Source organism: Eschrichtius robustus, chromosome 13 (assembly GCF_028021215.1).
Source record: "Eschrichtius robustus isolate mEscRob2 chromosome 13, mEscRob2.pri, whole genome shotgun sequence".
Classification (NCBI taxonomy): Eukaryota; Metazoa; Chordata; class Mammalia; order Artiodactyla; family Eschrichtiidae; genus Eschrichtius; species Eschrichtius robustus.
In genome coordinates, this window is record NC_090836.1 from 8786163 (window position 1) to 8799381 (window position 13219).

A 13219-nucleotide genomic window follows, 5' to 3' on the forward strand; every position below is an offset into this window, starting at 1 on the left:
TTAAGAATGTACAGGAAGGTGGGCTGGTAATTTTAAATAAGGTAGTCAGAGTCAGCCTCATTAACACGTGATACTTGGGCAAAGACTTGAAAGAGGTAAAAGAGTAGGTCCTGCAGGTATCTAGGGTAAGAACAGTTCAGGTAAAGGGACGGGGAAGCTCAAAGACCCTGAGATGCAAGCATGCCAGCTGTGGCTGGAAACAATAGAGAAACCATCATCCTAAACGGAATGAGTCATGAGGAGAAAAGCAGCTTAGCTCGAAGGAGTAAATGGCCAGCAATTGTCTTGGTGAGTAGACAGTTGTAAAGGTCTTTTGGTTTTTGTTTCAATTTATTTATTTATTTTTTTACTCAGATATGCGGGAAGTCAGGGAGAGTTTTAGTAGAGAGCTGGCATGGTTTGTTTTAAATTTAATGGAATCAGTCTGCTACGTTTGAAAATGGACTGTAGAAAGACAAGTGTAGATGCTGGGAGACTTCCTTGAAAATTATTGCAATAACTCAGGCAAGAGGAGATGGTGGCCCTTGAATAGGTAAGCGTTTCCTCTAGCATGATCGTTACTCATCTTGAATTTGCCCTTTAGACATACGTCAGCTGGTAGCTATTTTCCCTTTTCTGTCTCTTGGAAAAGTGTGGATGTTTTCTGTTCATTCCCATGCACGTTCCCACTTTGGCTGTGGTATACACGTGTATTGACAAGTGAGGTATGGTATGCCTTGGACAGCCTAGAGCATTCTGACTTTACACCATCACTTTTGTTAAAGTCGTGCTTTTATCTTTAAGTTATGGATTATTGTTGGCTCACCTGTCTGGTCTAGATAAGTGCAGCTGGACATTCAGCACACAGAATTATTTCCCTGATTATCAAGATTTCTTCAACTCATCCACTCCATTCGGAGGATACAGGAGACCCAATTAAACCAAAAGCAAAATTTAAATGCATGGCATCGCTTCGAAATCCCACTTTATGCCTTAATTTAACTCTCAACCTGAATTATCTTTGCCCTTCCACATTTCTTTTCAGACAGTGACAACACAAGTTAGTGTCTTAAAAGACAATAGTCAACCTCACCAAAAATTTCTATCTTCTTCTCTTAGGTTTTTAAATATTTAAGATCCAAAATCTATTCTTCAACACAAAACTACCTATTATACTACCTCCTCCCCAGGGCCAAATTCATCATCATTTTTGGGGAGAGGGCAAATAGACATAGTGTTAATTACACATGGCACATAATTTAAAGGCCAAAGTTTCTTTAATTAACATTTTTTATTAAAATGAAATTTGCATAACATTAACCATTTTAAAGTGAAAAATCCAGTGAACGTGATGCAATTTCTGTTCACATATTAATGAATACAAGAAGGCTGTAAATGCCTCTCCAGTAATACGGAAATCCCCAGTGGAAATATAAATAGCACCAATGGGAAAGTTTAAAAGAAAATAAGAAAGAGACAAATCCTCATATGAGGGAACTTAGTTATGTTCCAATAATACCTTTTTACAGTAATTAATTCCTGAGGAATTGCTGAAAACTGCAAAAAGGTAATCATAAAAAGTAATAAAACATGTTTTGCATTACAAAATGTTAAGACCTCTGTCAATAGGACAGTTACTTTTTTATATTCATTATCAGATCTTTTTTTGATTGATAGTATTTAAAAAGGAGAAAGCTTTCTTATAACAGCAGATTCCCTACAATTTCACATTATACAAGATTCTCTTAGAGATATGGCAGACATATTCTCTCGGCTATTTGAGAAAAAAAAGAGATGGAATTGGATGATTTTTTATGATGCTTTTGGTCGTAAACATGTTGTTTTCTGCCCTCCTTACTATCTTACATATTTCTCTCTGCTGCTCCATGGCGACATCCCCACCGTTATATTGACAGCTTCTTCTCACAAATACTGTATGAAGGCCTACTACAAAGTTGGTCGTAAATGACTGACACATGAATCCATACACAACTGTGAGATGGGTCTTGTTTGGTAGCTGTTCTTCTGATTTGAAACCTGTCAAAATAAAATACAATAAGGTAATTGTATAGAACAAGCATAAGGAATGTTGTCCACTGTCTCCACAGTGCTGAAATAAATTGGTAAGGATATTGGTGAAAAGAGTTTCTGAAGTGTACATATCATTGAAAAAGGAAACTTGAATTTAGATTCTATTTGTTTCCAGTAGTAACAAAATAACCTTCATTACTAAGGCATAAAAATGACTCAAAAAAATTTTAAGAAATACTACTAGTTGCATAAAATTAAATAAAACTGACAAAAAAGAAAAACTATTTAACGTTCTATAGACAGTTCTTTACTTCTCTTTTAACCTTTTACCTAGACGTATGTTTATTAAATGAAGCAACAGCTTAGCGAAAATATTATTGGGTATGTTTAGTGAGTAGACCAAGTTGAAACGTTCCTGATAAAGTTATTTAGAACTAAGTGAAGAATCATTGATATCAAAGCCATTTAAAGGCAGTTCAAACAACCCTATATTTTTAATGTATCCTGAAGTTTGCATTGTATTGCAATATAATGAGAGACGATTATGAGAACTACCATGGGTAAATAGAAGCATGGCTCTGTTCTACTTGCTCTTTAGTCTCCTAAAGGAACAGTGTTAATTATTTAGTCAAGCTCAAAGGGCATCACTGAGCCTCAGTGTAAAAGCTATGGTCTGGTACTTTTCATCCTGTACATCTATCTCTTCTTGGCCCTGGAGTTGGAGGATTGAGAGAATTCTTCTATTGAAATAACTAGACTAAGGACATGAAACAACTTTGATCCAGCCTCAGAGAGAATTCTGACCAGTGATCTTCTCCAAAAAATTTTCTTGACCTCTAAGGGATTTTGGAGTATGTACAGAGCCAGATTAAATTACTGTCACCAATGAGTAGTTACATATTAAAATGTTAATTTGGACCTACTCTTATGACTTTAGAGAGTCCACTAGTCATTTTTTAAAACAGAAAAGAAAACACAAGACAAAGGGCTATAGAAAAGTAGGAGATACATTTTGTCAAGATCCTTTGTTAATAAATTCACTGTGCTTTGGCTAGTGGAAGTGAAATAGTTAAGTGGTATTAAAATCAAAATGTGATAATACTCAGTTTGTACTATTCATATCTGATGGTGCTTGCCAGAAGCAAATGAAACGCTTCTCTGTAAACTTCTAATTAATTCTACAAACATTTAAGAGATAATGTTAAGTGCATTATCAAAAAAAAAAAAAATCAGACATATCAATATGAATAAAAATTAGAAGAAAAAGATAATAGAAACCGATACAAATGAGTATATGACACTGGTATTATCAGACACAAATGTTAAAACAACTATACAGTGTATTCTAGGAGTTAAAACACAATACTGAGAATGTTAGAAGAAAGCTAGGAATTATAAATAGTAACTGGGTAGATTTGAGAAATTGTAAAACTGAAAAATTCATCAAACAAAATTAAAAGCTTAACTGAGGCTTTCAATGGCAGTTTAGCTACAGATGAGGAAAAATAAGCACTGGAAGATAGGTGAGAAATAAATACATAGGTTACAGAAAAAAAGGATAAAAATATAGGAAAAAGCAAATGAGACATATAGGATATTGTGAATGGGTCTGTAATACATTTAACTGGAATTCCAGAAGAAGGGAATAAAGTCAGGAAGGAAGCAACATCTGAAGCAAGTGTGGCTGAAAACTTTTCAAAGCTGAAAAAAGACATCAGATTTAAAACATATATTACTTTCAAATAGCTGACTTTTCAAAAACAACAATAAAAATAGAATACATTATAATAATATCTTTGAATGCTTGAAAGAAAAAAACCTACAAATTTCTAATTTTATACTCAAAATATTTTTTAGAAAAGTTGAAATAAAGACAGTTTTAGACAAGCACAGAAAATCTGACCTTAAAACTTCAACTCTAAAGGAAATACTAAAGAGTATTCTTCAGATTTAAGAAAATGATTCAAAATGGAAGGTAGGAGAGGCAGAGAGGATTAAGAAGCAATGAAAACCGTAAATATGTGGGAAAATCTAATAAACTGACTGCATAAATCTATATTGTTTTCTAGGGCTATACTTTTATTGAATCCAAGATGCCATCAACCATTGGTGTACCATTTATTTAATTCTGTGAAATAAATGCATTCAAGATGGGAATTTAACAGAAAACCCTGCAGAAGCTGGAAAACAAAGGACTATTTTGGTGCAGGAGTAAATGAAAAATAAAACTGCCAAACAAAAAAGAGTAACAATGAAAAGTGCGTTTCTCAATCTTGCCACCAGGTGGAAGGTGGGAGGAAAAAATTATACCCCCTATGATGTTGAGCCACAAGCTGCTACTCATACAATTTTTCTGTCTGAACCCATGATAACAGTATACACACACACACACACACACACACACACACACACACACACACATATATATACAAAACCCCTACTGGAGTGTTTAATTTAAGTAGTCTCAGGTTTGTGGTGCTCCTCTTTGACTGGCAGAAACAAATGCTAAGCTTTGACAGAGCTCAATTTTAGTGCAGGATGGCAATGATTAGAAAAGACCAGCAGTTGTAAGACATATGCCAATTTTAGAGATACTAAAATGTGGGAAAATATGGGCCAGAGTTAAAATACACAAAAATAATAGCATGTAATTTGGGGAGGGAGTACACAGAGTAAAGAAATACTCTAATATTTTATAGTGCCCAGGAAAAACATGAAAAGGCCAATTAATATTAGACTTCGATGAATGAAGACCATATGTGGAAATCTCTAGAGTAACTGCTAAAATTAGTTAAAAAGTAAATTCTAAATTAACATTAAGAAAAGGTGGAACAATTTTTAAAAAATTCAAAAAAGAGGAAAGAAAGGAAAGAAAAAGTACATTGAATGAGCCTGAGCCTGCAAGATATAACAATTCTAAACTATATGTGCCTAATAATATGGCTTCAACACATCAACAAAAATGTTTACAGGGGCTTCCCTGGTGGCGCAGTGGTTGAGAATCTGCCTGCCAATGCAGGCGACACGGGTTCGAGCCCTGGTCTGGGAAGATCCCACGTGCCGCGGAGCAACTACGCCCGTGAGCCACAACTACTGAGCCTGCGTGCCTGGAGCCTGTGCTCCGCAATGAGAGGCTGCGATAGTGAGAGGCCTGCGCACCACGATGAAGAGTGGCCCCCGCTTGCCGCAACTAGAGAAAGCCCTCGCACAGAAACGAAGACCCAACACAGCCAAAAATAAATCAATAAAATAAAATTATTTTTAAAAAAAATGTTTACAGAATTGTGAGTAGAATTACTGTAGAAGATTTTATTGTAATTCTCTCAGTATGGGAAGACGAAGCAAATAAAAACAAGAGAACTGTGAAATCCCTGGTGGTCCAGTGGTCAGGACTCAGCATTTTCACTGCTGAGGGCCTGGGTTCAATCCCTGGTCGGGGAAGTAAGATCCTGCAAGCTGCGCTGCATGGTGTGGCCAAAGAAACAAACAAACAAAACCCCAAAACCCAAAAACCAGAGAACTGCAATCACACTGAGTATGTTCTCTGACCACAATGGAACTAAGCTAAAACCTAAAACAAAAGGATAACTATAAACACACAGATATTTCTAAATTAAGAAACACATTTCTAAGTAACTCATTGGCCAAAGAACAACTCACAATGAAAATTAGAAAGTATTTTGAACTGAATGAAAATGAAAATACACTAAAATTATAGCCTTAAATGTACGTCTTTTTTTTTTGAGGAAAAAAAAGGATGAACTTCATGAGTCCACACAAGAAGTCAGAGAAAAAGTAGCAAAATCAACACAAAGAAATTGAATGGAAAGAAATAATAAAGGTGAAAACCAAAATTAATGGGAAAAAAAGAGAGAAAAAAAGACACAGAGGGAGAAAGAATCAACACAGCCACAAGTTCTTTCTTTGAAAACTACACCCAATGAGATTGATTAAAAGAAGAAAAGAAAAGAAAGAAGAAAGCACACACACACACACATACGCAAATACACATACACACACCAATAATAGAAATTGAAAAGGGGAATATAATTTCATATTCTGCAGATATTAAAGAAAAAATGAATGCCAACTGCAGTGAGGAAGACTTCAACACTTTGTGAGAGTTAATTTCATGTGTCAACTTTACTAGCCACAGCCAGATCAAACATTATTTTCAAGTGTGTCATTTGAATCAGTGAACTAGACTCAGTAAACTAGACTTCACTCCCCAGTGTGGTTGGGCATCATCCAATCCATTGAGGGCCTAAATAGAACAAAAAGGCAGAAGCAGAAATTTGTTCCTCTCTTCCTGCCTCACTGTGTGAGTGGCGACATCTCATCTCATCTCACCCTCTCCTGCTCTGGCACTGGGTTTTACGCCATTGGCTCCCCTGGTTTTAAGCCCTTCATACTTGGACTGAAGCTCATACACTACATGATTTCCTGGTTATCCAGCTTGCAGACAGCAGATTGTCGGATTTCTCAGTCTTCATAATCATGTGTGAGCTTATTCCTCATAATAAGTCTCCATATGTAAATTCTTCTTCATCGTGTGTATATTAGTGCGTACACATACAATGAGGAAAAATTTATAATCATGCAAATGTGCATATGTCTAAAAGAGCTTTATAAAATGTGAAATGTAGTTGCTTTTCAAATTAATAATAATAGCATGTATCACACATTTACTATGTGCAAGATGCTGTGCTAAGTGATTTTACTTTTATCTCAAAATCCTAAGAGGTATGTACTATTTTTATTCTCATTTACAGATGCAGAAAGAGGGGTGCAGTTAGATTAAGGAACTCATCCAGTCTCACACAATGAGTGGGCCAGTCATTGACTCAACCTGAGAACTGACTTCAAAGCACTGCTCTTAAGCACAGTTTTACACTGAGTCACAGTGATTGCTCCTTCCTGGGGAGCTTCAAACACATGCCCTCCTAGTAAGAAAGCTGAGGGAGCACTTGTGTTGACAGCTCGAGATGGCCATTCAGCTCTTTGTGACTCTTAAGTCCTCCTCTACCCTCTTGTTTTTGTTTGTTTTTTTTTTCCTGGCTCACTCTTTCTCTCTCCCCATCACTATGTATCTTTTTCTCTCTCTTTCTTATTATGGCCAACAGATCAGATTCTTAACTGCCTGACATGTTCTCACCTCTCTGAGGAAGAGTATGAAGCTTTGTCTCTCCAGATACTTACAAGTTAGACAACAACATTGAACCATCGTCCCAGAGCCATTGTTCTTCAGTCTGACGGCGAGAAAGCCCTATCCAAAATGAATGGTCAGGTTGGGAAGACACTTGCCTAGATATAAATTCCTGTAAGGAAACATAAATGCAAATACAAGTCAAGGAGAGAGAGACAGTGTGATAGACAGAGATGATAGAGATAAAGAGAAGATACAGAAACAGACTCTTAGAGATTTTGAGAAACAGAGATTGAGTCACCTTGGTGGGGGTTGCACACATATACTGGCATCAACCTAGACAGAAGTGCCAATTCTTGAATGCCACTGAGTGTCTCAAAAGTCATATCTCATTTCTTCAGAGTCGTTATTGTTTAATTTTCCAATAAAGAATAGATCCTTAATGTCAACATTGTACGGCCTGCATTCAACCTACCTGACAAAATCCAAGGGAGACAAAATATCCTAGGCAATGTTCATGGATGACAGGCCACTATCTTCCCCACAATTTTAATAGAAAATATAAATTTACATGACCTTTGTCAAGAAATGCTTCTCAGAGCTAGATGACAATTTTAAAGTAGTTTAGTCCCACTGCATGAGTTATGCATAAGTAATCTGGGGGTTAAAGATCATATTTGAATTGTTGACAAATATAGCACAACATAGCGGCAATTACAGGAAGGTCTAAAAGCCAGACAGACTTCCAGTCTTATGCTCTTTTTTTAGTCATACATCTACTTCCATTAATTTTTGTGTAAACTATAACTGTTCGGTAAGACAGAATAGAAACCAAAAAATGGAGTAGTAAAAGTAAGTATAGAAGTTATAGATTGTTTAGATTTGTAGTATAGAATGTTTCCTGACTATTAACCCCTTCTCATAGCTCATCGGAGTTCTATCCATCATTCAAGATGCATAGTAAGTTGCACTTTTTCTGTGAAATTTTTATGTCAGCGGGGATCTGTCTCTGAATTTCTATGGCATTTGTTGCCAGTATGAGATATTTTACTTTTAATAGCTGAGTTGTTTCTATTTTCTTACAAATTATTTGAGCATTGCTAAAACAAGCCTACTTTTTAAACCTCTTTGCCTTTCCTAGTATCTTGCAAGGAGTAAATGATTTATAAATATATATTATCATAGCTGCTGTTTTTCTTGATAATTATGATAACATGGGGAAGATTTTTCTATTTCATTCCACCACATTTACGACCTGAAATCCAAACCCACAAAAATGAGTAGTGGCCTGACTATTACAGTCAACTCGGAGTTGTGCTTAAAGGATTTATTTTAAAGTAAAATGTGTTCATATTTTAATTAATTAATTAAAAAGAGAAGCATATATTATGCACTTTACTCACTTAATGTATGCTATTATTATAAATATGGAGAATATGTAAAATGACTTTCTTTTAGGGAAAATCATCATTACCTGGAACCCACCTCTATTTTTCTGTTCAGTATAGACCACAGATAATTATAACTGAAATCCACACTTACCAACTCTTTTAAGCTGTCTATCTTCAGGAGATTAGAGCCCAGTTGAAAGCACCGTCTTTTACTTGTATCCCAGGAATCTAATGATGTGCTAAATAGATAACAGCTATTCTGATGTGTGATCCAGTTGGGGGGACAAGAGCTAGAAAGAACTCCTGGAAATAAAAGATAAATACAGTGAGATTCATACTATACCAATTCCCTCTTTCAGTGCAAGTACCATGCATCCTAAGGACACTTAATAAATAATCAATGAATTACCATTAATAGATTTCATTTTCAATTCAAACTGTATGGACACAACCTTACAGAAGAGACTACATTAAAACCCCTTCTTCGTTTACAATTAAAAAATGAATTGAGTGGCTATAAACAGTGTTTTAGACAGTGAACCCTCCTTTCCTTCTTGACTTGTCTTCCATTCCTTCAAAGTCAGACCAGAACTCCTTTTCTCCATGATAACTAATAAATCAATTCAAAATCAATCACTGAGCTACACAGTAATTTCATGTTAACTTATTTTACAAGTGTGAGATCCATTTCAGAATGCAATTTTCCAAATAAGAAAAGTATAAGAGCAATCATTCACATTATAGAGTAATGTGATACAAATAGTGAGGAGGTAGGTGTCCAGAGATGGAAAATTGAAGTCAAAATATTGTCATAGTCAATAATGATGCAATTAGAAATTGAAGTTTAGTGTATATAAAATTGTAATTAAATAAATGAACTTGCATGATTAAAGAAAAACAAATTTAACCAGGGTTTTCAGAAACATATCTATTAGGTTTATTTCCTTTGTAAATGTTTAATTCTTAGCAACACTTTCCCTTCTTTCCTTTTTCTATCCGTTTTTCTTTTCTGATGTCCTATTTCCTATTTTAACTATATCACTTTAAAATGTCAATTCCCTAAGGGATGAGAACACTTTTTGTTCCTTCACATCAAATTATACAATCTCCTATTAGCCTAAATACATAGCCTGTGATAAATTAGTTACTGATTTTTAAAAAATCCAACTAAGTTGGAGATTCAACTAAGTTCATAAGTATTTATGATATCACTTTATATATGACAGGGGACGTATTTTACTGGGACAATACTGCTGTGGGCTTTCCTTGGATGCACAATCACCACACGTAAAAGTACTTCCTTCATCCCTTGCTCCAAACCTTAGCACCAATAATTAACCCTTCTGAATCAAGGACTTTATTAATCTTTTAATTCTGCCTTGCCTGTGGTCGTGAGAGCCTTGGTAGGAGCCATATTCCTTTCTAAAGACGATTGTGTGGGTTGACTGTGGTTCTCTTTATTTCTTGATTGAAAGCTGTTATTCTTCAACAGGTTGCTCCCTGAACTGGATCTCCAGATAGCTTCGTATACCAACAACAATAGTAATTACAGAAGAAAAAGTCATTTTGCTATGTTTGAGAATTAAAATCCCCAAACCCATATTTTTGTTGGAATGTAAAGGGTTACATACTTGATTAGTGATAGATAATACATTGCTGATGGAGAGGTAAAGTTAGATGATAGATAGATAGATAGATATAATAGATGATAGATTAAATATATAGAAAAAAGAAATAACTTCCATGAAGAAGGTTTAATACAAAAGAGAAAAATGAAGCAGATGGAGAACGAGTATGAGGGGAAAGTGAGAGGTAAATGGAATACAGTCAATTGGTACTATGATAGATTTGAAAGAGTAATAAGTCTTCTATCTTTCTTCTATTATTTAAAAATGAGAGTCCCTTGAGAACCTGCCTGGTGCCTATAACATAGAATGTACTCAATAAACACTTACCTATTTAAGAAATCTTTCATATAGCCTCTTTGAAGGTACAATAATACTTTATTCAATTTTGAATGCATGAACAATAAAATCTATGGAAATTTATTCATCCGTCACAAAATAACTAGTTAGTATTTGATAAGTGCCTCAGGTGTTTCCTGATATTATCCAAAGGAGTTTAGATTAAAGATCAGGTATAAAACAATTTCCTTAAATCATGAGACATAAAAAATAGTTTATAGTCTCTTTAGAGAATTTATTTCGTTAGGAAGATAAGCACCAATTGTACTTCCTTCTTTACCTCCGCTGGTTTGCTTTCATTAACTTATCCTAGGAATTCCATAGCTTTGAAACCAGCTATTCAAGGAGAGCATGCAGTTAAGAGTATGAGTTTTTAAGACAGACCACCCAAATTTCTAATCATGGTCCTACCAATAACTAGTTTATGACCCTAGAAATAAAATGAGAACTAATAGCGCCAATTCAATAGGGTCAATATACAGATTCAATTAGATTATGTTACGCTCTTAAAAGAGTGCCTGGAACAGTATAAATGCTTATTAAATATCTGTTGTTAATCTCTCCCACCAATACTCACCCATGGTACACAGGACCACAGTTATCACCAGCATTACCAAGCATAAAATTCCCAAAGTCACAGCAATGGGACGCCAACGAGGGGATGCAGCACAAAATCCTGAGGCGCCATAGGGAGCAGAAATTGAATAAAGAAATTGGATGATGGATCACAGAGCACTTCAATTCTACAATTCATCAAAATCTGATACCCAGATAAGCTACTCATCTAGGATTAGTCTGAATTTTTCTCCACCTTTAGCATACCTCTTCAGGTTCTGAAACTTGATATCTATGCACTCCTAAGTTCAGCTCCACATTGATGTCTATAGTTCTTGACAGTGCCAGGATTCCAGAAATTCTACCTATTCTTAGAAGAGATAGCTTAATATAGCAGAAATAATTCTGGTTACTAAGGGTAATCTTCCCCTTTCACTTATTTCTTGCACATCCTTGGGCAAATTACTTCCTCTGTTTTTCCATTTCTCTTTGTGAAAAATTAGGTTAATAATACATCAAAGGATTATTGTGGGCATTAAGTTAACATATGTAAAAGTACCTAGTTTAGGGACTACTAACACATTATAGGTAACACAATTTGTCCACACACATCTATAAACATACACATGCCTCCCTACCTCTTGCATCATCTAGTTTTTCCGCTCTTCCCCATCAGGTTGCCCAAGAAAAGAATTGCATAAGTGACAAGAGGAAAATAATTGTGCAATGGGAATAAACAGAAAGCAGAAGAGAGTAAATTCTGCCATCAAAACCTGTGAATAATCTCTTGATAACAGGAAATTCGCTTTATATTACTATCACCACTTAAAAACTGAGAATAAGCAATAAGAGTATTTCAGAGAATTGTCAAATAGGGGAATCATAGAGGCGATTAAATTGCTCATTCAGTGAAGAGAGAAATCTTTTAATGCCCTTCTCCAGATTTCACCTCTTTTACGTTATGTCTAAGACTCATGTCCTGATAATGGGATCTTTTTGTCTAATACATATATATTTCTTCACTGGTATACAAAGAACTCCCTTTTGTTTAAAAAAAAAAAAATTTCCAAATCAATCTCATTACCACACACACACACAAAAACAGACTCAGGATTCTAAACCCTATGACTTCTGACTTCCCTTTGGCCTTCTCCATAAAATCACAAGTTGTTTTTTCCATCTTTTCATTCTTCTCATTCTTATCTCCAATATCCTGATGTTGTTCATATACACTTCTTTGTTTCCTTGACCTCCATTCTGCAATTTACTCTTTTCTGTCAAATAAACAAGTCACTCCTATTGAAATTCTTTCAGCTTTGCATTTCATCACACTTATTACCAACTCCTTATTTTTGAAGTGTCTGTCCCTATAGAACAGAGAAATTGTGAGTATTTTCTATCATCATAATAATTAAACACAGTTGACCCTTGAATGACACAGGGATTAGGGGCACCGCCCCTCCCCAAAGTCAAAAATCCCCATATAACTTACAGTTGGCCCTCTGTATCTCAGTTCTTCCATATCCACAGTTTGGAATCCATGGATTCAACCAACAGCAGATCGTGTAGTACTGTAGTATTTACTTTTGAAAAACATCCATGTATAAGTGGACCTGCGCCGTTCAAACCCATGTGTTCAAGGGTCAGCTTTACTAATGATTAGTCGCTGAATGGTTACCAAAAGTCTTAGTGCACATTCAAATTACCTTCAGTGACGTCTGAAAACCTTTTACAATATATTAATAAAAGCCCGACAAATCGCAAGTCTCTCCAATTTTTTCCACTTCCAGTTTTAGTTGATAAGAATGTAAATGTTGAAGTCAGAAAGAAAAAAATATACCTTTCTCTGAGACCACAGATTTCCTGATGATATTGCAAGAGCTGAAGTCTAATTGAGTATATCCATCTTCATCCAAATTTCCTATGGAAGAATGGAATTCCATTGTTCGATTGAGTTCCTGAGTTGCCTCAGCAAACGAGAGCTCTTTCTCCTCTTCTCCGAAGACAAATGCCTGTGGGCAAAAGAGGACCTATGAGTCAAGTCATGTGGGGGAGGCATTTACTAGGCTTTAGCAAGTTGAGCTTAAGCAGTCCAACCAGATACCCAAAAGCAGGAAATGAAAAATATGCTCTGGTAATTTCCCATTGGTATC

The 13219-nt window shown here is 35.4% G+C and overlaps 1 protein-coding gene across 5 annotated transcripts; it reads right to left on the bottom strand.

The window, feature by feature from the left end:
• Window positions 1–1577: 1577 nt before the first annotated feature.
• Window positions 1578–13009, bottom strand: CLEC7A (C-type lectin domain containing 7A). 5 transcript variants are annotated; one of them, XM_068560549.1, is made up of 6 exons: window positions 12559–12707; window positions 11089–11187; window positions 9931–10068; window positions 8699–8850; window positions 7210–7328; window positions 1578–2016 (listed from the first exon to the last, which is right to left on the bottom strand). In XM_068560549.1, exons 2-6 carry the CDS (start codon window positions 11120–11122, stop codon window positions 1884–1886), a joined length of 576 nt encoding a protein of 191 aa, XP_068416650.1. In that variant the 5' UTR covers window positions 11123–11187; window positions 12559–12707; the 3' UTR covers window positions 1578–1883. The 5 variants fall into 5 exon arrangements, with proteins under 5 accessions (XP_068416650.1, XP_068416652.1, XP_068416653.1 ...); XM_068560551.1 differs by lacking the exon at window positions 12559–12707 and adding an exon at window positions 11334–11431; XM_068560552.1 differs by lacking the exon at window positions 9931–10068.
• Window positions 13010–13219: the final 210 nt, after the last annotated feature.